Here is a 26,827-nt window from a genome sequence, read left to right as displayed (position 1 = left end):
TGAAATGTCCTTGCTACAACCAGAGGAGATACAAGCCTTTGATGTGCAGAGGCAATGCCCTGACATCACGTCAATGCATCCAGTTCAAGTGTTCATTATGAAGGCTGGGGGTGCATTGCAAAGTGGCCTCTCTCACTCATCTAATGCAGGTCATGGGAATCAAGGGCATAAGTTTGCTCATTTCTTTATCCTAAAGCTATTCTAATCAGAGTTGGGTGGGAGAAAATTATGGATGAGAAGACTTCCGCAGTCTTTAAAGGCCCATGGTGGAGAACAAATAATGTTTATATGAGATCTCTGAATTGTTTGAGGGGAATTTTTTGCTTTCTATAACACAGCAGTCTTTCCTAAATTCATAAATATCAGATGTTTTAGACTGCAACTTCCATCAGCCCAAACTCATATGGCCATCCTGAGGGGATCGCAAAAGTCAGAAGCATCTTCACATCAGCACAGGGAAAATGGGCAGACTGTATGCACATTATTATTATTATTATTATTATTATTATTATTATTATTATTATTTCCCTATTGCCATAGGTGGTAAAAAATCACTTCTCCCATTTTTCTATTTTTTAAAAAAATGCAAACCCATTTTGTAGATAGCATATATATTGCCTATCTATCTATTTCCTATATAGACTTATATATTGGGGTAGCCATGTTGGCCACAGAGCAAACTACAACAATTTCCAAAATCCACAAAGTAGTGATACCTTTATTGAGCCAAGTAAAAAGCATGAAATACATGCAGGTTTTCAAAGTTTCACTTCTTCATCAGACAAACAGGTTAAAAATCATACTGGAGAAGAAGATAAATATAAGGATGTTAGAGTCACAGGCCTACACTTTGTCTGCAACATCTGCAACATTTTGATGTTACTTCTGTTATCCATTAAAATGGTCACAGCATTATAGTCTTGCAATGGGCCAGGAGGGCCATATACAATCCTCCACTATGCAGGAATATACAGTTAAAGCACTCCTGAAAGATGTCCATTCCTAAATCCTGCAGAGTGACTGCTAGTCAGAGATGATAAGTATAAAGCAGTTTCCTAAGTCCCTATAACATCTTTTGCAAACGGCCTCCTGGGCTGCATCTACAGTGCAGAAATAATGTGGTTTGATACCACTTTAACTGCCATAGCTCCATCTTATGGAATCCTGGAAGTCATAGTTTTTTGTGGCACCAGATGACGGAGAAGCCCAAATATCTCATAAAACTACAAATACCAGAATTTCATAGAATGGAGCCATAACAGTTATAGCTGTAAAGCTGCATTATTGCTGCAGTGCAAATTCAGCCTAACTATCTTGAGGAGGGGAAAAACCTCTCTTCTGTCTCCAGCTGAGAGAAGTGTATAGCTATAGTGCATGACTATAGCACATCCAGGCAAAATGAAAAGAAGCAGTGACTAATGTGTTTTTGTGGTCAATTACAAGAGCAGACTTTAAGAAGGCCTCAGATAAAGTGCCAGCAGAAAATGAATTTGTCTGTTTTGACTTCTCCTTGCTGTTTTTCAGAGTTTTAATTGAGAACCTTCAATCTGTGCTTGATGGGCAGTTTGACAATCACATTCGAGCTGCGGGTCACAATTATGAAAAATATAACAACTGGGAAATGGTAAATCCTCTTCTCTTTTCCACATGACAGGTTTTGCTCAGACATGTTATTTTTCCGTGTAGGGTCCAAAGTTATGGGGGGAAACAGATTCTTTGTGCATATTCAGGTTGCAGTTCCTGCAATTTCCAGTTAAAAGTCTGTTAAATAGCAAAGCTAGGAAAGTCTCTGTTTCAGGCCATCTCTGCAATTTCCAGTTAAAAGTCTGTTAAATAGCAAAGCTAGGAAAGTCTCTGTTTCAGGCCATCTCTGCACGGGCCAGCATACTCTGGAGTATTCTGGCCCCAAATTTGCCCTGATGTCCTCCTGTTACTTGGGCACTCCGGAGTGATGCTGGGCAGCTGTTTGCAATGTGTTCCGCTGCGCCACCTACCACCACCACTGATCTGAGTCGCTTTCTCTGAGGTCAAAAAACAAAGTGCCTAACATTGAGTACATAGCTCATTCTGACCTCAGAGGTAGCATCTTTCTCCAGCAGCAGCGGGTGGCACAGTGGGATGTGTTGTAAACAGCTGCCTGGCATCTCTCTGGAGGGCTCTGGATATTCTGGGAAGATCCAAAGCAAAAGGTGAGTTTTTATCACCCATGTTATGGGTGGTAAACTTCGGGTTTGGTGCTGAACTGGTTGTACATTATCCAGACAGTTCACACCAGAACTGAGTTTAGCCCATGCCCTGCACTGCTCCCGTTTACAATTATGATTTTAGTCATTACATCCTGCTTTGTTCCTCAGTAACAAAACGAACAGGAGGAACATTTCACAAGTTGGATGCAAGTGTCTTTCTTTCAGTAAAAGAAAGTATACTCACTTACTTACCTCTGCCATTTTTTTGCCCTGGCCCTATCCACTGTGGATCATATAGCCATTATTACAATGCACAACCTGACAGGTTTGACCAATGTAATATGGCCCTTGACAAAAAACAGATTTACCATAGCTTGTGGCCTAGTGGTATTAGTTAAACTCATATTGGCTGGTTCTTATATCATTAAATGCTATCATTATTTTTAATTCAACAGATTGAGGCTTGGACAGCTAATATTGCAAATGAGAACCCAACTCTTGTTTCCCGATCACAGATAGGAACAACTTTTGAGGGACGCCCAATGCATCTCCTGAAGGTATTCACTCTTCATTTCCTTATGCAGTCTGTTCTTTCTTGTCTTGTCAGGTAGAAAATAACAAAATTTATGAAGCCCTCAGACTCCAGATTTGTATTTTTATAAAAAAAAAAATGCTTTAGGAAACAAAACAGATTTTCTGAATTCCTTTAGGTTGACATTTTTATCCTTTTTGATTGATCATAAACCCTTGCAAAATAGCAGGCTGTAATAAAAAGCTTTGACTGTTTGCATGTATAAATTTAACTGCATTCCTGTAAGCAAGGTAAATGGTAATCTACCTTTGTATCACTACATATGCCATCTGTTATTTGTAAACCTATTTGCTAGAAAGTGATCTATAAACTTTTGCCTCTCTGCCCACCTTAAAAAAAATGCCATGGCCTAAATTCTGTTTTTAGTCCTAACTAGAGTAGACCTATTCAATCAAAAGGATTTACCTACATGTTAATTCACAGTTCAACAATTGATTGAATAGGTCTACTATAATAGGGACTAACCAACAGAATGCCAGCCCATTTTTTTAAATGATGTGAAGCAAAATTGTTCAGTGTCTCTCTGTTTTAGTAATCTGCACAAGTGATATAAACAAAAAGAAACTGATTAGCCATATTATTATTTTGGAAATCAGGTCAGTTTTTTAGACTATAGTCCTAGGGCCTTTTTCATGCCACAAAATTGTAGCACAGTGATTCCAGCATGGTGTAATGGTTTGAGCATTGGACTATGACTCTGGAGACCAGGGTTTGAATCCCAGATCAGCCATGAAACCCACTGGGTGACTTGGGGCAAATCACATTTTCTTAGCTTCAGAGGATAGCAATGGAAAATACCTTCTGCAGGAACTTGCCAGGAAACCCCCATGATGGGTTTGCCATAGAGTCACCATAATTTGGAAATGACTTGAAGGCACACAACCACAACAACAACAAATGATCCCACTTTAACTTCCCTGTCAACATCCTATGGAATCTGAAATTTGTAGCAGGATGAGGCACTAGAATTCTCTGATAATTCTAAACATCTCTCTCTAAATTGCACATCTCAGAATTCCATAGGATCTTGCCATGGCAGTTAAAATAGGATGCTGTAACTGCATAGTGTGCAAGGGCTCCAGGTTAGCATAGAGTAAAAATATAAGAAGAGCCTGCTTGGCTCAGAGCTACTAGAATCTGCCAGCCTTAGGATTTGCACACTAAGGAAGCAGCCCTTTGAGGCAAAAAAATCACAAAGAAAAGCTGAAAAAGAATTCAGCTGTGAGCTGCAAACTGGAAAACACCGTAGAACTCTCTGAGAACCTGGGGTAGGGCAGTAGACCTATCAGATATAACAGTATTTGTGCTATTTTCAGTGCTTGGAAAAATCACTTTACTAGTCATGCTGACAAACTGTCTGATTAATAACTACCGGGGGGGGGGGGTTCAGTATATTTCTAAATATTGTTCAAAAACATCCTAAGACTCCAACAGTCTCTCCTCCAAAAGGAACCCAAAACCAGACTATGTAGCCTAGAACTCAGGGAAAGGGAGAGGATATCACACCAGCCTAGGGCAAACATTTGCTTTTACTAGCATTTGCTGTGGTGGCTGATGACTTCCATATCAGTGAACCTAGTGAACTAGTGAACCTACTGTAGGTTTGATTTAGACTTCAAAGGAGATATCCATGGTGCTGAACTTATTTTAGATAGCTTTTTAAAAGTTCAAGTGAAAACCTGAATTCAGTGTCCCACTGACATGGAAGTCACCAACCACACTGGTCACATCTTTACATTCTACTTCATTAACAGAAAGATGAAGGATTGGTCTGCAAGCAGAGGCATCAGTAAGGGAGTGTGGGGGATGTGGACTGCACCACTATTGCTTCCCAAACACCTTTTGGCCGAAACAGGCTGTAGTGTTCATCTGTGTCCCTTTAAAATGCTGAAGAGATAGTGTGAGTGGGGCAAGGCTCAGTGAGAGGAGGAAGAAGAGTCCTCAAGGGTTTTTTTTTATTAATTTTTTAAAAAATAAAATATATATTTTGAAATTTTCTTTAAAAATATTACCTTACCAGATTTTCATTTTAACCACATGAAGCTATGTATATTTAGGGTATGTATATGATATTGTAATTTAAAGGTATAATTTTAATTTTGCTAGTTGTTTATTTCACAACTAATGCCATTACATTCAGTGATATACTAGAATTACAATTTATGAGTAACATTAGTACAAAAAACATGACTAAGAATTCTGTATGGTGTGGCATGGGAGGAGGTCATTGGGGGGGGGGGGGATGATACCATGAGTTACCCCACTGGGTGACACCAACCATAGTGATACCAGTGCACAGGTACATTTAGTCTATTGCTTTTTATTTCTTCTCAAGACAGTCTATATCAGTGATGGCGAACCTATGGCACGCATGCCAGAGGTGGCACTCAGAGCCTTCTCTGTGGGCACGCATGCTGTCGCCCTAGCACAGAGTTTGCCAGGGTTTCTTATTGGAAAGCCAGAGGGACATGGCACTTTGCAATAAATAAGTGGGGTCTGGGTTGCAGTTTGGGCACTCGGTCTGTAATAGGTTCGCCATCACTGGTCTATATCATAGGATATCCTTACTGCACCACCCAACATCCAAATTTTTGTTGGGATCAGCACCAGTGCAACTACTGTTGCAACAGATCCCTGGTGGCGCAATGGTTAAATGCCAGTACTGCAGCCACTCACTCACAAACCACAAGGTTGTGAATTCAATACCAGCCTTGCATCCTTCCAAAGTCGCTAAAAGGAGTACTCAGCTTGTTGGAGGCAATTAGCTTATACATTGTAAACCGCTTAGAAACTGCTTAGGCAATAGCAGCTTCATATAAATGAAGCTGCAATTGCTATTGCTGCTGTTGGGGATTACAGCATGAGTGATGCCATCCCTGATGACACCAATGCCTGCAAAATCCCCCTCATTCCGATTTGCTTTGCATGTTGGGACTCCTGTTAAAATGAATGAAAAATTCATAGCACAGGTGCTGACTGGATTCCACTGTTAGTTTGCAGAATTCTTCTAAATACAGTTATTAGATGAGGGCCAGAATATCAGGAGATATTCATGTCTTCCCATAATATGTCCAAAATATAACACTCTCGGCTTAGTCATCTTGGCTCCTAGAGAGAATGAAGGCTTGATTTGCTTTCAGACCCATTTAGCTGGAGGGTACCATAATAGATATACATTTCAGCAGATGGAGCTCGTCTCATTCCTGTGTGACAAACTTTCTTCTTATGCACAACTGTTAAAGATAAGAGAAACTGACTTGCTTACAGTCACCCTCTATGTTACTATTTATGTAAAAAGGACAGATATAGATATAGATAAGGAATGTAGCACAGTTAACTAGGCTGCTGATAAAGTACAGTTGTCAGCAGGGATAAAATATGAATCCAACATGCCTTTTTGAACATGATGATATTTTTCAAAGGTGATAAAATATATCCAACATTGGTATTTTAATTCCCAGTGATGAAACTCTCCCTCTGCTTATCTCTAGTAATGCCTGAGGCTGCAATATGAAGAGAAAATGGTAACTGTTTCTATGCAACATAAGTTGCTACTGCTGTTGCATGATGATGATGATGATGATGATGATGATGATGATGATGATGATTTTACAGGTGGGAAAGCCTGGTGTGAACAAAAAGGCCATCTTTATGGATTGTGGTTTCCATGCCAGAGAATGGATCTCACCTGCATTTTGCCAGTGGTTTGTAAGACAGGTTAGTGATCAAAGCATAGTTTCATTAAATCAACAGCAAAAGCTATTGACACAGTTGGAAACGGAATGTATAGTGTGCATTTAAAAAAAATTATTGGGAAGTTTCCAGGTTCCCAAATCTGACACTATATGGATACACAATAATACATTTTAAATTTGAGTACCACTACTAGATTTCTGCTTCAGTGAAAAATACAGTGGTAACGTGTAACACACAATGAAAATACACTGAATTAAATCTCCAGAATCTATCACTCCAAACAGAAGAATAAAACAAAAATCTGCCTAACAGCAAGTACATAGTGACAAAGTTGTTGTTGTTTTTTAATTTCTAAAGTCTCCCAAGTTGTCATTTATGTTATTAAGAAGTGAAAACTATTCTACTGTACTTGATCCCAGTAATATTTAAGTGGTTCATTCATCACCCCATTAGGTGTTCATTTAAAAAGTTAATTTCTGTAGATCTGTAGATTGCCCCAAGTATGAACTTGTTTATCAGTGGCCCCATCCTGACTGCAACACCCATGGCACTCACCACTGAGTTTACTATTACAATCAGTGAATGATATGTGATGCTGTTTCAGAAGCCTAGAGGGGAGAATGTGTGCATGAATTTAGAAGCATGGTTCACAGAAAACCTGTAAGAAGTTCTCTGTGTTATATTTATCCCCTTTCATCCCGTCTGATCTTGCATCAATTCTTTACAACACTACCCCTAACAAATGTATCTTCCTCAGTATTGTTGTTGTTGTTATTTGTGTCCCACATTTTTCCTAATTTGGGACTTAGAAAAGTCAAAATAGATACCAAAAATGCAATTAGTTCATACAATAGTTAAACAATAGAATGAAGCTACCAATAGACTGAAAACAGTTAAAAACAGACATGTAAAAATAAGAACAAATATAAACAAGGCCTTTTCCCACTGAGTAGTCAGTCCTCAAAGGCCTAAGGAAATATAAAGGTCTTCATTTGCCTACAAAAGAATAGTGAGGAGGGCATCAATCTAAGCTCTGTAGGAAGGGAGCAACAGAGTCTGGCAGCAATCACTGAGAAGACCTCTCCTGTGTTCCACCAGATGTACCTGTGATGGTGGTGGAAAAGAGAAAAGGGCCTAGCTAGGTGAATATAGATACAGTCCTTCAGAGATCATGGACCTAAGCCATATAGGACTTGGTTGATCACAACCAACATTTGGAATTGTGTCTAGAAATAAGACTGCCAGTGGAGCTATAGGACTTTGTTGATCATAACCAACATTTGAAATTGTGTCCAGAAATAGACTGCCAGTGGAGCTATTGTGACAAAGAAATTGTGTTCTCCTTGTAGGCAGGCCTGGTTAACAATCTGGTTGCAACTCTTTTTACCATTTGAATACATCCAGAGATATATGGATTCAAATGTCATTTAAAACCACTTGTGTACATATCCTGGGTTTCAGCCCAGCTGTTTAATCTATTACTTAAAGTCAGACACTGTCCCAAGGGGATAAAAATAAAAGATAGCATCACATAAAGTGTGTTATAATAATTCAAGTGGGATGTAACTAAGATGTGTCACCATGACCAGATCCAATGCCTCAAGGGTGCAACTGGCACACAACCCTTAGCTATGTTAATGCATCCCTGACTACCACCAAAACCTAGGCTTCCATGCTCATGGTTGAATCCAGGAGTATACCCAAGCTGCAAGCCTATGTTTTTGGTGAGGCTCACCCCATCCAGCACAGGATGAATCCTCATTCCTCAATATGCCTTTCAAATGACCAGGAGCACATTTATCTTGTCTAACAGGTAAGGTCTACATCCAATTGTTACTCTAAAGTGGATGTCATTCTTCACCTACTTTCTTCAAGAAAGCAATAAGTCATTTTAGCAATATTCTTCCCATGACATGAAAGCCTTCAAAAATCACAATTTTTAAAGCCCATTTGCAATTTGGTACTTACTCTGTGTAATATATATGGTTTATTTGTACTTAAACCTGCTGTTTTCTGTGCAAATCAACCATTTGCAAATTTTGTGCAGAGTAAGCCCACATTTTTTTGCACAGGAAACATATTTTTTCTGCATGGAAAATAATATTTCTCTGCAGAAATATTATGTTCTGCACAGAGAATGCTGTTACCTATGTAAAGTGCTGTTTTTTGCACATGATAACCACATGCAAATTTTGCACAGAATAAGTCTCAAACTGTGAAGATTTCCATCAGCCCAGGATTCTTCTCATCAGGGTTTCTCGACAATATGGTCTTGTTTTTAAATATTATTTCCATCCCTAGTTACAAATGGGGTAGAACCAATGATTCAATATAATTTACATAAGTTGACTCACAAAGCTTTCTTTTATTTAGATAATCTGGTGTTGTTGAAACTAACAACTGGATTTAGAGGGAAGTGTATAAAAGATGTATTAGTGTACTAGTGAACTAGTAATGTTAAAAAAAAATCTGATTATTCTCATCCTTGGCAGAAAATGGTATTTTGACACATGGAGACACCATTGAAAAATTGTCATTTACCACTGAGCAAGAATGGAAACATCAGAAAATGTTTGGGAGGGTGGGGAAGGCAGTAGAAATAGCAAAACTAAAAAGCAGTTTGTGCAAAGCATAGTCTTTTGATGAAAAATATATATACTTTTTTCAAAAACTATTCTGCACAAAAAACTTATTTTTGCCCAAAGAAACATCATGAAATGTTAGCAAAACAAAGTAACCTCTCATGTTGTCTAGGAGAGAGAAAACTTTTGAAATATTTAATTATCATGTGTGAGAACAAAATAAGGAAGTTTTTATTCTTCAACTTTCACTCAGTTATGAAACAGACTGTTTGCTGCTGTGAAGTTCTATGTTTACCTCTGACAGCTTATAACTGTTTTGAGGCTCATGTTTAGTAAAATTCTTACCTGAAAAGTTTTTTTTAATGAACAGTAGCAATAGCATGCAGTTAACAAGCAAATCAAGAAGATAGTTGACTCAGAATGTAAATAGCTACTCAGTGATAACAGAATTCCATGTTTGTCCACTGGAACATGCATGTAGGGACAGACATAGGAACTACAAGTGACACTGCAATCATATCTCTGCAGAGTTTTTTCCAGTAACACAGTGGAAACTGAAATGCTATCTCATTTAGTATTTTTGTTCACTACTACAACTATCAGGGCCTGATTTTTATCTCCTTGGGACAGTGTCAGACTTTAGGAAATATATACTGTAAAACAGATTTGAATTAATAAATGCAAAATTTCCAAATGAGAACTGCAATTTAAGGAGAAACATCTTAGTGGAGAATAGCAGAGAATGGCTGCATAGTCTGTTTTTCATGTTCTGTTAATAGATAGCTTCAAGATCCTGGTCTCCCTTCTTTAAGTCAGACTTGAATTGTACCCTCTTTTAAATAAAGCAAGGGTAGACATAGTGGGCCATAATCCATATGGAGACCCTTTTCCTTGCTCTTTATGATATATGTTTTATCTATTACTGTACTTAGGCTGTTCGAACCTATGGAAAAGAAACCATTATGACCCAGCTTCTGGATAACTTGGATTTCTATGTCTTGCCTGTCTTGAATATTGATGGATACGTCTATACTTGGACTAAGGTGAATAACATACTTGTTTTGTGAGGAAAAAGACTGGTGCTTGTGTCAGATATAGTCCTTCAAAAGTAGCACTCACAAATATATTCCATTGTAGAATCGCATGTGGAGGAAGACTCGTTCTGTAAACCCCAATAGTAGTTGCATTGGTACTGATCCCAACAGAAATTTGGATGCTGGGTGGTGCAGTAAGTATATCCTTTGATATAGAATCATGATGGCAAACCTATGGAACGTGTGCCAGAGATGGCACACAATGTCATTTCCCTTGGAATTCTGCAGGGAGGAGGAGGAACAGGCGCACACCTCTTCCTCCTCCTTCCCAACCCTCCCCTGCCTCTAGCTGCCTGCTCAGAGGCAGTTGAAGGCCAGAGACTGCACAGGGAGATGAGGAGGGAGAAGTGCATGCCTGTTCCACTTCTTCTCCTCTCATTCCCCCCCCCCCTGCCATGCCTTCAGCTGTCTCTGAGGAAGCAGCTGAAGGTTGGGAGGGCAGGGGAAAGAAGTCCCACCCTGAAAGTCCTGCCCCCAGAGGACAGAAGTCCTGTCCCCGAGGGTGGGAGTCTCCACCCCCAGAGGGCAGAAGTCCCCTCCTCCAGCACCCCGTGCCAGAAGGCCTTTTAGTTTGGGCACTTGGCTCTAAAAGGTTCACCATGACTGATATAGACTGTCTTGAGAAGAAATAAAAAGCAATAGACAGAATGGACTGGAGTGTAGCTTTGGCGCAGCTTCTGGCCTCTTAGGACACATGCATCATTTAAACAGCATATCTCCAAAGAGACCCAAAGCAGTTTTATTTTGGCCTGTCTGTATGGGCCCAATGTTGAGGTTCCCCCATCTTACAAACTGTTACTGTAAACATTATTATTATTATTATTATTATTATTATTAAAATATTGCATAATTAAAATGCATCACTCATTAAAAAAATAAAACGCTATTAAAAACAGATAAACATGCTTCAAAACAGTACAATTAAAACAGTACAACCTTGCCATTCTTTAAACACTGTCTGTTTTAAAAGCCTGTCTGAATAAAAATGTCTTAGCCTGCTGATGGAAGGAGAACAAGGAAGGGGTCATTCTGGCCTCCCTGGGAGGGGAGTTTCAGAGTTAGGGGCAGCCCTTGTGTCCCCACCAACTGTGTTTGTGATGGTGGTCAAAGGACATCTTCACACAATGCATAGTTAAACTGTGGGATGTAGTTGTGATTTGGATTGCTTTCAACAGATAGTAAATAAATTTAGTATTGGCAACTACTAATGAAGAGGAATTGCTTATCACAATAACCCTTGGGGGTGGGGATTGGAAAGTCATGCTTGTGAATCAAGGATTCAGCTTTATTGGGGGAGGAGTATTTATGTCCCACAGTCTCACAGATGAGGATCCAAACAGAATAGAAGCCCTGAACTAGCACTTGTACCCCTTATATGGCATCTGAAAAGTTGTCAGGGCACTCATACATTGTGCATGTATCAAAGTAATGTCCTGTCCAGTCAACATTTCTAGTAGAAGTTTGAATTATCTACCCAAGCCACCTTACACAAGGACCAGTATGTGAATGGAATGGGAGCCTAGGTAGCATAGCTCTTCTTCTCATGTCCTTTCTACTGCACACAGCTCTTGGTGCTTCAAAAAGACCATGCGATGATACTTACTGTGGCAGCGCACCTGAATCAGAGAAGGAGACCAAAGCTTTGGCTGACTTCATTCGTCAAAACCTCTCAACCATCAAGGCTTACTTGACTATTCACTCTTACTCTCAGCTGCTGCTGTATCCATATTCGTACACTTATGATGTAACAAAGGACAACGTGGAATTGGTAAGCAGGAACTAAACGGCTGTATTATTCTAAACCTAAAACTAAAAGCGTTGTGGTGAATCTACATTTATTTCATTCCTGTTGCTTGGGTATTATAGCACTGTGAATTTCTGACTCTTTTAGTGCTGAAAAATTTAAAAGATCTAGTAATATAGGCTTATATGGCAACATAAGATAATACTATTAAAGGGGTAATCTGGTGCATTAGAATAGCAGAGACCAGAAACATTAAAAGATCTATAACATCCAAAATCCACAAAACAGTGATAACTTTATTGAGTCAACTAAAATGCATTAAATATATGTTGCAAGCTTTCAAAGCTGCACTTGGTTTTTTATCAGGCAAAAGTGCTAAAAATAATACAGGAGGCTTGCACTTTGTCAAGATGTTGGTAATGGTATTCTGAGTAAAGAAGGATATGTATGTATGCAGGACACTCCTCCTTCTGGCCATATGGTACTGGGAGACAAAGCATTTTAAAGTCCAGGAAGTTTAAATTCCATTGGCAAAACAAAAAAGTACTTCCTATGAGATCTGTGCAAGAACTGAGCTGGGATCCTTCACTAAAGACTTTTGAAGCCTGTTTCTGGGGAGTGAGACTCCCTCCCCCCATTTTTCTTAACTAATTATCTGTTATCATATGAAATTCTTCCTTTATGTTAACCTATATTTTCAATTTTATTTCAAAACAAAATAAAAATTTCAATTTTTTTAAGGAAGAAAGAAAAGAAAGAAAAAATCCATCAAGGACAATCAGTAAAAATTAAAAAGGCATTTAAACATTCTGTGAGGCCACAAAAGTCTTGTGGTACCTTAAAACTTGCTAAGTTTCATTGGGCTCATGAAAATTACATCAGATAAAAACATGTTAGTATTTAAGGTACCAGAGGTCTCTTTGTATACATTCAGTTTTTGAAGGAGTACATTTATGGTACATGGCTACTGGGAAGAAATTCACACCTGGTTCAATAGAATTTTATCAAGTGTGCATGCATAAGACTTCATATTACACCAATGGTTATTGTCACCTTTGCTAGTTAGCACAAATTTGGCTCCAAAAGGAAGATAAATAAGTGTTTGATGATCATGGAAAATAAAAAAATTGTTTTCAGTTATTTTCCCAACCATGAATGAGTTTCCTAATATAAAGAACAGCTTGAGAACTGGAATTTGCTCTTTAACCATCTCTGGTAATACTGTTAATGTTAGTTGGAATAGTAATGTACAGTTATTTTTTGTTAAGGCATGCTTGAGACATCTGCCTGCAAAACTCAAATCCTGAAAAATAATACATTTGATACATCCTTGTTTTTCTTTGCTAATAGTTTTTCTCCTTTTTTCTTTTCCTTCATCAAAAGAGCAGTAACTTTCTCAGAAGAAATTACTTCAGCGTTGTGGAATATTAAAGAGTAGATATTGCTGGCACTAAACACAACATGATAAACAAACCATTTACAAAAAAACCCAGAAACCAAGAGCATTTTAATTCCCTAATTCAGCTGCCAGAAGTCCAAGGCCAAAACAGAGCTGGCCCTTTGCCTAGAATCCTGACAGATTTATGATGGTTCCCTAGTGGAAATCTGAGGATTTTGAGGCAGAAATGGACAGTAAGGACAGATTAATTGTTTTGCCCTGGACATCTGGCAACATAATCCTCTCATTTTCCATTTTGAAGAAAAGAAGATTTTTGTTTTGCACATTGTTACACTATATTGTTTTTCCTCAAGCCACCAAGTTTTAGTTGTGTTTATTCCAGAAAACTAGAGTTGTTTGTGCTTTGTTCTGTTTGCCTTTAATTCTAACAAAATGATTTCTAACTTCACACATTGTTGTTTGGTCTAAATGAAAAGAGAAACATAGGCTAGGATCCAAAAAGCTACTCTAGGCATACTCAAGGATTTCAATATGACCAGTGGGAATTTTAACATTTTTGAATTCTTTTAAACAGATTCCCATGCCTTTTTACAGACTGTACTTAGAAGTGGGTAAACTTTCCAAAGTGCTAGGACATGTGGCTTGATATTAAATAAACACAGGACCAACTTCCTAGGTGTACAGAACTAGTCATATCAGTCTTAGAACTGGATCCTACCCAAAGCAAAGGAAGAAATTGCATGTGTTTCAGGTTCAGAGGTTCCTTAACATTTTGTACAGTTTGCTATATTGTGCTCAAATGTGACAAAATATACTTCTCTCTCTTCAGATTTCAAATATACAGCTGTTTACATTTTATAGCTGCTATGTGGAAGTCTTTAAAAACCACACCAAAGCATGGCTTAACTCACTGCCAATTTTTATATTAAAACACACATGGTGGATGGGGAATGCAAAGATACATATTGTTTCTGCTCTGTTATCTAGTGCAAATGGACTGAAACTGTTGCTTAGCACCTAGGAAAATCTCTTAGCTCTCTTTTGCTGAAGAACTTCAGAAAGGTAGCTTCATGACCGTTTTGCAAATGTTTGTACATTTAATTGTAGAACTGAGCAGTTAAAAGACAGTTAAAGCTTTGTTTTTTAAAAAAACTCTTACACTGAAATCAATAAAATACAAGAAAGTGTGTACAGTTCAGTTCTGTAAAGTATCACAGTGATTTATTAACATCGACAATGTAATGAATGTTGTGCAGAGGAGGGGTGTGGCATATGTTTTGTTTTGTTCTATTTCAGTAATTTTAGAGGTCCTTTTTTTGCTGCACAGCAGTGCCGCCCAATTTGGTTGCTGTAGCGCTACTGTGCAGCAACGAAAGTTGGCCCCAGCCTGCCCTTTTGGGCCCGTCTTTACCAGGCCTATAAGTCTTTCTGTAACTTAAAATATGATTTGTCAAACTGTTATTTATCAAACTGTTGTCTTATTTTTATTTTAATATCTAGTACATTAGAGGTTGTCACATCATTTTTTCTAGATTTGATAAGATGTATGGTCAGATGGCAATCTTAATCCTTCTGGATGAATGATTCTCACACCCACCATCCAGGCTATAAACACTCATGTATTCATTTGCAGGTTTCAACAGAGAAGGGATGTAATTCTTTACTAGGTTTCTTCTGGAGAAAGCGATAACTAATTTCAGTAATTTACTTCCCACCGCAAGAAAGGCTTGAAAAACCATGCAGTTTTCAAAGAATGTCCTGTACAAAATTTGCACATGGTTGTTTTGCACACCAAATGGTATTTTCCCCGAGATGTGCCCCTCTTCCTCATCTGCACCTCCATTCCAGAAGGTCCATGGAGTAACACAATGAGTTACCACACTGGGTGACTCCAACTCTACTGGCACCACTGAGTGACTGCCTTGAGCTACCTCTTTATGGGATATGTTATAGCTAGAGAGGAGCAGAAGACTGGGCAACAAGTAGAGAGTGAGAGTGAAAAGGAGAGAGAGAGAGAGAGGAAGAGACACTGCCAATACACATCAGAACAGTCTTGTGGTGCATTAGGATGGTTCTTAAGCACCTCTGCTATGTAACAAATTATGTGTTAATTTGCACAATGTAGAGTTGCAGCCCACATTTTTAGACATTTGCCTGTGTTTTTTGTTTCCCTCTATTTTGCTCAAATGAAAGAGAATGCCTCTGCTGCCAAAAAGACAAAGAAAGTGTCAGTGTGAGCGTGGGGAATGTGGGGAGCTGCTTTGCCAGGCTGGCTGCTCCAAACAGTGGCAAAGGGAATGTCCTTGCACTGAATAAGTTGGTGTGACTGTGAGAAAGTGTTTAGAGGATGGGTTGGTATTGCTTTGCATGGCTGAAGACAATCAGAGCAGACATGAGATTCAGAACAACTGTTTGGGGGAGAACAAATTGGGGAAGGATGAGGGAATAAGTGCATCTGTGCATCTTCCCAAAACAGCAGTGTGCAGTGCACATGGTAGCTGCATGGTCTTCTCTACTTTGCCTGTACCTGTGAATAGGGATTCCAGGCAAGGTAATCCACTCTAAATTATACTGAAACAGATGAGAGAACCAGAGAACTTTATTCTGTAATTTTTTCATTGGCTAAATATTGGTAACCAATGGTTTACTTTCTGGGCAGTAACAACTCATGAATATTTTGTTGAGTGATCAGAGTAAATAATAATAATAATAATAATAATAATAATAATAATAATAATAATTAACCTTTATTTATGAAGCGCTGTAAATTTACACAGCACTGTACATGCAATCTTTTTAGTTAGACGGTTCCCTGCCCTCGGGCTTACAATCTAAAAAGACATGACACAGAAGAAGGGAGTGGTGGAGGGAAAGGGTAAGAGGTCCAGCAGTTCCTCTCTACCTCCAAGGCCTGGACCAAGGCAGATGGACTGGAGGGAGGGCTTGGCTTCATAATGGATCGTTAATCATTTTCCAGGGAAATTTAATTAGTTCTGTTCAAAAAGTGACATACTAAGCTTTGTTTCATTCTCTAATTACAAGTGTTAGAGTGGTAAGAATGTAGAGATTGTTGGTTCCTTTGTTTTCCAGCATTTTTTATGTATTGCAGGTTAGAATAACTCTTATAGTCTGAATTCCACAGACATCTACTTTATTGCCAGCTAGTCCAAGATTTAAAGTTGCCAGAATGAATCAATAGATATTTCCCACATATCTTCAGATTGTGTTCATTAGAACCATGACTCATGCCTACCAGTCCTTCCAGTAATAGTATGTATTTCTATAAAACAATTTTTTGAATATTTTATACATACTTGCTCTAAAAAAGGCTAGGGTCCATGCTGAGTATTGTGCTTATTAGTGAATGTTTATTAGTTGGATAACAAGCTAATAGCACCACCCACAGTCAGAGTGGGAGAAACAAGGTCCACTGCAGAATTCTCACAGATGTTACACAATAGTCTCATGGCAGTTTCTTGGAAGAAATGTGACATTGATGAAAAGTACATTCCCTAGCTTTCACAACCACTTCCACAATTCAGTTTATTGCACCCCTGGTACTTAAATGTGTACAGAAGTATGCATAAGTATGCGTACAGAGGAAAAACATATTCAAAAATTGTTTTTCTAACTAGAAGAAGTAAGCAACCTCCTCTTTACAGCACTAGAATAATGAGAATCCACTGTCTGTCTTGTCTTTGCAACTTTCCTTAAGCAATATTTATATTGAGCTAGTAAAAGCTTGTGTAGATGTTGCTCTTTCTTTCTCTTAGAAACATTCCATGCTTTAAATTTGCTCATGCTTTGGCTAAAGTTCTTGTTTAGATCATCCTGGTGTACCTTCTGTTCCAGCTAACATTAATCCAACTTGTTCAACCCTTATTTGTGCTTGAATAAGAAAAGAGAATGCTTAGAAGATTAGTATAGTGGATACTTGGCTATAAATCTCAGTAGTTTGAAATTCAACAGTGTCCAATTTCTCTGTACAAACCCAGGTAGAGCTGATGAAGACATTTGCATTCATAAATACTTCCCTAGACTATCCCTCCCCTCTCATCCCTTTAACGGGTATTACAGCCCACCCTCCCCAACTGCAGGCTTGCCATCTGTGGATTTAAGCATCCACTGATAGCAAGCCCCACTGCCCCTAATGTCTGGGCATGCATGCAGCTGTGGTATAGTGGCCATGTGTGCATGCATCACTATTTGAAGTCCCATAGTTTTTTTCATCAGCTAGGGCTGGGGTCTAGAATGATACTCCTGAGGACTCTAAGGGCCCCCTATAATGACTTTGTGACATGGATTTTTGGATTATTACTTTTTGCTTTTCAGGACTAAAAGTGTGTGTGTGTGTGTGTGTGTGTGTGTGTGTGTGTGTGTGTGAAAGAGAGAGAGAGAGAGAGGCATAATTTGCAATGAGATTTCAAGAATGGTAGATTCACCCCCACATCCCCTCAGTTTTGCTACCATTTTAATAGGCCTGTATGCTCAAACTGTCTTGATTTGGCAGGGACAGTTCCAATTAATCCTCTGCCATCCCATTTTCCAGCTGCTTTTAAAATGTCCCAGTTTTGCTTTCCTCTTCTCACTTTCTCCCTTTGTCCTCAGTTTACTTCAATGCTGCAACCTGAGTTGGAAGTACAAAAAATATTTTACACACTGGTTCAAAACATACTATAGAAATAATCCAGTTTGAGATAGCTTTAACTGCCCTGGCTCAGTGCTAGGGAATCCTGGAAACTGTAGTTTCTTGTAGCACCAGAGCTCTCTGACAGAGAAGGCTAAATGTCTCATGAAACTACAGTTTCAAGAATTCCCTAGTATTGAGTCAGGGCAGTTAAAGTGATCTCAAACTGGATTATTTCTGCAGCATGATTTGGACTTCAGTTAACGTAGCAGTGGAGACAGGAGAGAGGGGGAGAGGTGAGGCCAGAATTTGGCCATCCCTGTAGACTCAAAACTTTTGAAGCCTCTGCTATCATTTGTTCTTTCTCTTTATTTGTTTTTCTTGACCACACACTCTGGTGTGTCCCAGGCTTCATCTGTGAAATTTTCAAGGCTATAGTATGTCTATCAGCCTGATATCTACAATGGAGTCTCAGGCCTGATACATGTGGGCGCTTTGGGGTGTGGCAGCGGTGATTCTAGGGCTCGGGAGCGTGCACCAACCACAAGCTCCTGAGCCCTAGCATGTGCAGGCAGCACCATTTTTGAGTGGCGCCACCCACATGAGGCATGTATTGATGATGTGTGGCCATCTCAGCGCCCACATGTCTCTAAAAGGAAGTGATGCAGCTCTTACGACATCGCAAAAAAGGACCTGCTCCAGGCGGCTCCTTTTTTACTGCACAGCTCTGCCGCATGGTCTGGTTGCCACGGCAATGCTGCACAGCACAACGGGCCAGCATTTCCTTGCCTGTCTGTACTGTGCCTCAGTTTATGGAGACAGTTTATCTATACTTATACTGAAATGAATTGTAACTTTGAGAGCTTAGGGCCTATACAGACCGGCACTTTGTGCTGGCCTGTGGGTGGAGTCAGGGTACAACATCCTCACACTGGATGCCCTAACTCCACCCCCATGGTGCCAGTATGGTGCACGCCGGTCCACATGGTGCATGCCACCATGACGCACCTCCAGAGATGCAGTGCTGAGGGGGCATCATAAAGCCACACCGCCACGACTATGGCGCATCTTGGAGGGTGCAAAAAGGGGCTGCTTTTTGTGGCTGCTTTTTGCGCTCTCCAGAGGCCGGATCAGGGCCATGGGTGGTCTGGAGAACCCCTAAGTTATGTTATGGCTGTACTGAGCAACATTAAACAGCATTGCATTAAATAGCCATTTTAGTGGCATTTTGATATTAATTTTTCATGTTTTATGACATTCTATCCTGCATTTAAAAAAGAAAGAATGAAAAAGTACCATACAATGCAATAGGCTACTTTTTAATATCATAACACTAATTACTTTCTAAATCCTTTATAGAGTAACAGGAATCAAATACTTTGTCTCTCCTGCCTCTATGAGAGATTGTTGGGGACATCTGGGTGACAAAGCTGATGCAGATGTCTGGACTATATGGAACAGATGGCTGGGCTATATGGAACTAGAGTAGAAAAGCATTTTGCGTATTCCTATAAACAGCTCCAAAGTTATCAAGATTAAATTAGAGGAGAGCCATAAAAATCCATGTAGAACAGTTTTACAGGAAATGGAGCCAGATGAGGTCCCATGGCCTAATTAGAAACTGAGTATAGGTGCCAGCTAATATCCCCCCTAGCTAACTATACAACACAGCTGCAGTATTAGGTTGCCAGTTATCAACACTGAACCCATGTAGATGAGTTTGGTGTCATTTTTCCTCTTCATGATAACTGATGTACTAGATACAACAATGGCAGTTCAGCTCAAACATCATCTGACAGATTCAAATCAGTTCCCGAAACAAACATCCAGAAGCAAATCTGAATAGCTAACACTGATGAAACTATTATCTAATCTGTTAACTGGCAGGAAGTGCAAGGCCTGCTATATTATCTTGTACATGTACACTTCAAGAAGTGATATGGGCAACATTAAATAACAACATGTGGGTTTTCATAAAACATATTACTATCTGAAAATATATGTTTTCAATAATGTGACTTATAAATCAAGTTTAATGCTATATTAGGCATAAAGTGTCTGTTGCTTTTTTAAATTGCTATGAACAATAATAGGAAAAAATACAACACCTCATAAGTGTGCCTTGTATGGGGATCAACCAATGTCTTTGACAACAGATGTTGGTCTGGGAGGCTAAATTGTTACTGAATTTATTCTTGGAATCTTTGAGTTGTGTTTGCACAACCACCAGAAAAACAAGGCTGCAATTTTGTTCATCACAATGGGGGACAGCCAGCTTGCTAATATGATTGTTATGCTACTTGGACAAAAGATAAACACAGACAGACATTTTGCAGTAAAGCAAAATGTACAAGTGTATCAGAAGGTTGATCATCTTCCTGCATAGCACAGTAGGTACAAAGGGACAAAATGAGAGCATTGCCCCACAAATAAGAATTCTCTCCCCAAATGAAATGTTTCTTCAGTCCTCAAACATCTAGCATTACAGTAACCAAAAATTTCAGTTGAGCATTTGGAAATACTGTACAGTTTATGCAGTCAAATAAAAGGGTCAGGCAAAGTTAGCAAGCAAATGTGAAGACATCAGATATGAGTTCTAGGTGTCAGTGAGTTCCCATGTCTCTGAAATACTAGAATTTGAGGACAGGAGAATTTCATTTGGGAGGACAGAATTCCTGTTAGGAAGGCAGTACCTTCACTGTGTCTGTGCATGCATGCATGCATGCACACATACGCATGCATGCACGCATGCACGCACACACACACGCACACCATAGCTACAGCCCCCATACTTCCTCCAACATTAACCTAGTTATTAAAATAAATATATCACATCCTTCTCCAGTTTGATGCCCTCCACATGTTTTGAACTAAAGTTTCCAGGATTCTTGACCATTAGTCATGCTAAGGCTGATGTGAATTGAAATGCAAACTGCCTGGAAAGTAATACACTGGCAGAAGGTTGGGATATTGAACCGCAGTGTGTGAGTAAAACTCTTGAATGCCTCATGCAAGCTATTTTCTCTCTTTAGAATAGACTTGCTAAAGCTACCGTTCAAGAGCTAGCTACAGTCCATGGGACAAAATACACATATGGTCCAGGAGCAACAACTATATGTAAGTATTACTCTAATACTACTACTACTACTAATAATAATAATACAAACATTATGATAAGGCTGGCAAATTGTTATTGTTATTTCAACCAAATGTCTGTATAGTTGCTTCCCACATTCTTAAAACAGCTTTAGCACTAAACAGTGTGAGAAGCAAGTGACAGGAAAAAAGGAAACAAACAAACCAAGTAAACAAAAATGAATATAGCATGCTGAGTTTTCTGTACAATTACCTTTGATCTAATTTGGGGGTGTTGGGCTCAGCCACAAATGTCCTTTTAGTTGCACCATATTGCTGTGGCATCACTTTTTTCTTTTTAGACTTCATGTGTGCTAAAGAGACAGCCACATCAGTCTGTTGCAGCAGAAAAGTGTAGGGGGGGGGGCATGTTTCTGCACATGTGGAGCTACATGTACATATAGGATCTAGATTGATGTAGTTACTATTAAAGCAACAGGTATATACCACTGACATGGTAGCAAATATTTTTTTAAAGATTTTATTGAATTATAAACAAGACAAATATAGACATCAAAGGTCACAATTATTTGTCAGCCTCTAACGGGTCTATTTGAGCACCTTGTGGTTTACATCTTTTAGTATTAACAGCAGTAACAAAATCCCAGCTCCCCATTCACGAAAGGAGAGGGGCCACTGGGCTGTTGCACCACTGCAAGGAGTATTCCAGTAGGTCATTCAGATGTGCAGAGGCATCCCAGTGTTTTGCGTGCCCTCATTGCCTACTGCAGAGGCCTGGAAGCCCACTTTGTAGGCTTGTCCAAATTCTAGTTGCCGCAATTGGTGTGGAACTCCCTGAGACAGATTTGGGAGGGATAATCCCTTCCTATGGCATGGATTTAAAGGCACCCATCCTGCTCCTTGGAGTCTATGCCTTTCCATTTTCCTCTCCTCGTAGTCCTATGGGATTCTTCCCTCTGGCACCTGCTTGGCATTTATGTCATCCTCCAGCTTTTTTAAACTGTAAAGGGGTTTTACTTCTCGGCACTCCAGACCCCTCGGCACATTTAATTCTCTATTTATCCATGATTTATTTACTGCCACAACTTTTTCTCACGGAATGTGCAATATTAGAGTAAGCAGGATAGACCTATCTGCTTCCCAAGGGTGAGTCTTTATAAAAGACCTTGGGGAGGACCATGATGCCAGTTTATCTCAGGTAGTGAATGACCAGGTTTTCCCCCAAGAGCAAGAAGGACCCACATATGGGTCCATGCCCTTGTGGGCTCCTACCATGCCACTTGAATTTCCCCAGAAGGTGAGCTGGGCAAGGGAATATCAGAAGGCAGGTAAATTAGCCTGTGGTTGTTGACTTTATTTATTGTTTCTCCAAAATTGGGGCTCAAAGTTGCTTACAAATTAAAATGATTTCAATATAATGAAAAACACACAAAAATATAATTAAATTATTAAGAAAATTAAAATTATTTAAAATTTACAATTTATTCTGAAAAATGTCCATTCCCAGCTCTGTTTCTCTTCCTTCTGCTTTCCCTGTGCCCTTAGCTGCTGGGGTACAAACCCAGAGAAAGAGAACACACTACTCTTAGTTTCAATATGTGATTGATTTGTATAATGTTACAGACCACATAGTCTGTGCCATGCATAAGCAATGGACTGAATTATTCACCTTTGGTAGCTTTGAGCTGAAATTTCAGAACAACTAAATATCAAGTGATAACTTGCCTCAGTATATATGTGACACCCTACCACCCCAATGTGGTAACCTGGCTGTGTGTAGCATCCCAACAAGTAGTGAGCAAAAGTTGGTGGGTTTTTTGCTGTTTTTGTTAGGTTTTTCCAAAAAAATACATACATGATTATAAATCAGGAGCAAGAAAATTATTCTTACAAGTAAATAAGTAACATTAATATGTATCTCCTGCCCAGTTTGAAAAGGCTTTCTCTCAGAATATCCCTTGCTCTCAGAATCCCTGGGCAAGCATGGCAACTTTTCCAAACTGAAACACAATGTATTAAACATATGAAAGTCAGCTATATTGGCCTTTGCTCTAGTGTCCAACTGCTGTTCCTTTATCTTTGCAGATCCTGCAGCTGGTGGCTCTGATGACTGGGCATATGACCAGGGCATCAAATATTCTTTCACTTTTGAACTTCGTGACACAGGTCGATATGGTTTTGCTCTTCCTGAATCTCAGATAAAGCCAACCTGTGAAGAGACATTGGTTGCTGTTAAATATATTGCCAGCTACGTCCTTGAACATCTGTACTAAAATAACAATGGGGAGCTACTAAAGAGAACTTGATTCACAACAACATTTCTCTTTTTTTCTTGCTATGGGTTATTTTGGAGTCTTCAAAGATTCTGAACACATTCTTTTACATTAACATCACTGGATCAGTGACAGCCCCTTCTTCCATTTCAGTACATCTCTACCACACAATGGAATATCTGCAGGAGAGGCAGAAAACATTTATATAAACAGCATTAGGATCCTATCTGGTACCCTGTGGGGTACCTTGAGGACCTATTTAGACATACTGCCTATACATAAGTCAATGAAGACTGACTTTTACTTAATAGAAAAAATTTGCATACTCTCTTTAAGCTAAATGTTTCCCTTCTCATTTGCTGGATATAAGCCATCACATCTGGCAGGAAGGCATAGGGTCAGTCTGTCCAAACCACAATCCATTTTCTCCAAACTACCCTGTTATAGTGAAAATAGCTCCAAAGCAAATGGACTGTATAGCTGGCAGGATTGTACGACAGACTGTCAATGAGCTATGGTCACTCAGCCAGTTGTTTTTTTTTTTTTTAATGTAGCCAAGGAACAAATTGTGGGTCATAACAGTTTAACCGAAAGCTCCTAAAAACAAAACAACCCCCTCCAAGGAATCTGATTGGATAGGGTTTTCCATAAGCTTATATCAATGCCCATGCAATTGCCATGTCTGCACTGATGCCGAACATAGGGCTGCTGTAGGAAGGGGGCACCTTGGCACATGGTGAGCACATCAGCTCATGAATTTCGTTATTACATGAATGAAAGTCTCTGATATTCACTGGCATTCTCTGCCTTCCTCTAGAAACAGGCATAGCCTCCTAAGAATTTTTTTTTGGGGGGGAGGAGGGGGGGTTCAGGCTATGTAGCCATGTTCTAGACATAGCCCAAAACCCCCACAAAAAAAACTATGGATGCCAGCCATGAAAGCCTTCGACTTCACTCCTGAGAAGTGTTTGTGAAATACAGTTGAGACCTACAGCATTTAAATCCAACCTGCCAGTTTCACAGTAACAGCTCAAACAGAAGATTCTTGTTCTCATGCTTTTTCTGACAAGCAAGTAACCTTCCTACAGATCTTAATACCATGCCCTCCACCATTACATAAATGAAAACTGGGACATTTCTAGTCAAGCAACATCAAAGTGTAGTCAAATATTAATAAAGAAGAACTCAATCTAGGGAAGGCACAGCAGTTTGCTTTTACCTGATTCTGCAGGGAGAGGCAAGATCCCATCCCCTTCTCTCTTTCCTACTGAGTTAACTGAATGTGCATTAATTTTGCTCTTGGAACTCAGTTTACAGCAACAGAAATAAGCTGAGGAAAAAAGGAGAAAGTAGAGATGCAGAGAAAATTGGCATATGTTAAAAGCAGCTGGTGGGCATGATACAAAATGGGAAAGTGAGGTTTAAACTCCATTCCATGAGCTAGTTCCACTTCAGTTCTACTTCTGTTGTGGGCTGGCACCACCACTACATCTAAGCTGAGATGCGTAGGCTGCACTCTCTCTCCCCTATGACTCCCCATAAAGCCTCGACTAATCTTATTTATTTCTTAATTATGACTATAGGGTAATAGTTAATGGAAAGGTGGTTTATTGACAAAGCTTGGAAACATTTGCTTTGAAATTACCAATCCCACACTCCCCAGCAAGCAATGGCCATGCTGGTAGTTCTGGGAATCCAAAAGGTAATTTTTCCAGTCTGTTCTTAGAATCATAGAGTTGGAAGAGACCCCAAGGGACATCCAGTCCAACCTCCTGCCATGTAGGAATACACAATCAAAGCATTCCCAACAGGTGGCCATCCAGCCCCTGTTTAAAAACCTCCAAAGAAGGAGACTCCACTACACGTCTCAAAGACATTTTCTCAGTAATCTCTTTCTTTGAGAAATGATATCTAGCAAGATCAGATTTAGGTGTTTTAAAAATCAGGTTTATTGAAACATTAACAGAAAACCAAAAAATAGTCTACGACATTAAGCTTATTACATGAAACATGGTTACCAATGAGCATATGTATATTTAGATAAAGATATTACACAGATTGGAGGGGCAACAACATGAAGGCATAACATAACTGAGGTCTAGGAGCTGCATTCAAGGGGCTTTTGGATGGCTCAAAATATTCCCAAAAGAGACCCCAATTTCAACCTGCATCTTTGTTGTTTTCTGACTCATGAGATATGTGTGTGTGGCCCAAAACACTTTACTGCCTGAGATGAAAGACAAGATAGATCTTTCCCATTCCATTCATAGAAACTGACCACATGGGTAACAGGACAGTGGGCCCATTCACACTACCCACTTATAGCACTATAATTCCACTTTAACTGCCATGGTTCCATCAAATGGAAGCCTGGGATTTACCATTTGGGGAGGGGTACTTAGAATTCTCAGCCAGAGAGCTCTTGTGCCTTACCAAACTACTAACCCCAGTATTTCAGGATGCAGCCAAGATAGTTAAAGTAGAATTATAGTTCTGTTATTGGTTAGTGTGAAAGGGACCAGTGGCTTCCACTAAACATGAATACAGCAAACCAGATGACAGATTGCATGGCATACCAAGCAGCACACACAGTTTTGTCTTTAAGTACATTGCCACTATTCTCTGTCAGTTCCCAGAACATGCTACGTAAGACTGTTTGAAAGAAAGACCAGTCCTACTTAGTCGTTTCTTCAGTCCCATTCTTACTCTTTCAATACAAGGCTGCTTCTCCTTGTAAACTACCTGGTCCCAGCCTCTCAGGGATCCTGTATTTATCTTTACCACCTCTTTGTTAGTGTACATTCTGATGGCATTAAGGGAAAAAATGTTCTAGCTAGTCTTGAAATAATCTACCGAATATGCTCACTTTCTACTGTCAGGGAATTTTGATTTAGAGTTTAATTTAATTGTGGTTTTCAAACTTGCATTCTGAAATGATATAGTCCTTACAGTACACAGGCAGAGTGAGACAGTTTGCGATGCAGATTTTGAGTGTCATGAAAGGGCAGCAGATTTTAAATTATTGAGTTTGTTTGTTTGTTTGTTTGTTTGACTAAAAATATTAATTTATGGTTGTTCTGTCCATTGGGGCTATGCAAGAGATGCACAATTAAAAAGATCAAAACATTCTTTTAAAGCAGTTTAAAAACAATTTTAAAAGCTAATTGTAAAACCAGAGGCCAAACAAAGCGCAAGGATGAAGCCACTCTAAAGTCCTTTCAAAAAGAGTTCTACAATTGATCTTATTTATTTAAAGCTGTAATTTATTATTGTATTTCTATTGACAGAGATGAGTCAAGTTGTTTCTGCCTTCTATGCTGAAATGACTCAGCTGCACTTGCTGAGGAACGGGAGAGGTGTAAATAACACAAAGGACAACCAATGGGCAAGAAAAAGGTCACAACTTTATTGAATACAGCAACAAGTGAAAAGAGGGTTGGCCTGAAAGCATGAGATCTGGATCTGACACTCACCAACCTGAGTTGGTCGATGAACCAAAATGCCTGGTCATGGCCAGGCTTCGGGATGACAGAGAGGT

At 39.4% G+C, this 26,827-nt stretch overlaps 1 protein-coding gene across 1 annotated transcript in view; it reads left to right on the top strand.

The window, feature by feature from the left end:
* The window catches only part of CPB1 (carboxypeptidase B1), a 35,139-nt gene extending 11,850 nt beyond the window's left edge, over window positions 1–23,289 (top strand). Inside the window, exons 4-11 of the mRNA XM_089507730.1 lie at window positions 1,525–1,624; window positions 2,642–2,743; window positions 6,394–6,495; window positions 9,989–10,099; window positions 10,194–10,284; window positions 11,716–11,918; window positions 20,953–21,037; window positions 23,102–23,289. Of these exons, the coding sequence (XP_089363856.1) occupies window positions 1,525–1,624; window positions 2,642–2,743; window positions 6,394–6,495; window positions 9,989–10,099; window positions 10,194–10,284; window positions 11,716–11,918; window positions 20,953–21,037; window positions 23,102–23,289 (982 nt within the window). The remainder of the gene's footprint in view (window positions 1–1,524; window positions 1,625–2,641; window positions 2,744–6,393; window positions 6,496–9,988; window positions 10,100–10,193; window positions 10,285–11,715; window positions 11,919–20,952; window positions 21,038–23,101) is intronic.
* Window positions 23,290–26,827: the final 3,538 nt, after the last annotated feature.

Source organism: Sceloporus occidentalis, unplaced genomic scaffold (assembly GCF_023333645.1).
Source record: "Sceloporus occidentalis isolate IW3139 unplaced genomic scaffold, rSceOcc1.0.p SCAF_2, whole genome shotgun sequence".
Taxonomy (NCBI): Eukaryota; Metazoa; Chordata; class Lepidosauria; order Squamata; family Phrynosomatidae; genus Sceloporus; species Sceloporus occidentalis.
This window is presented reverse-complemented; position numbering and strand designations above follow the sequence as displayed.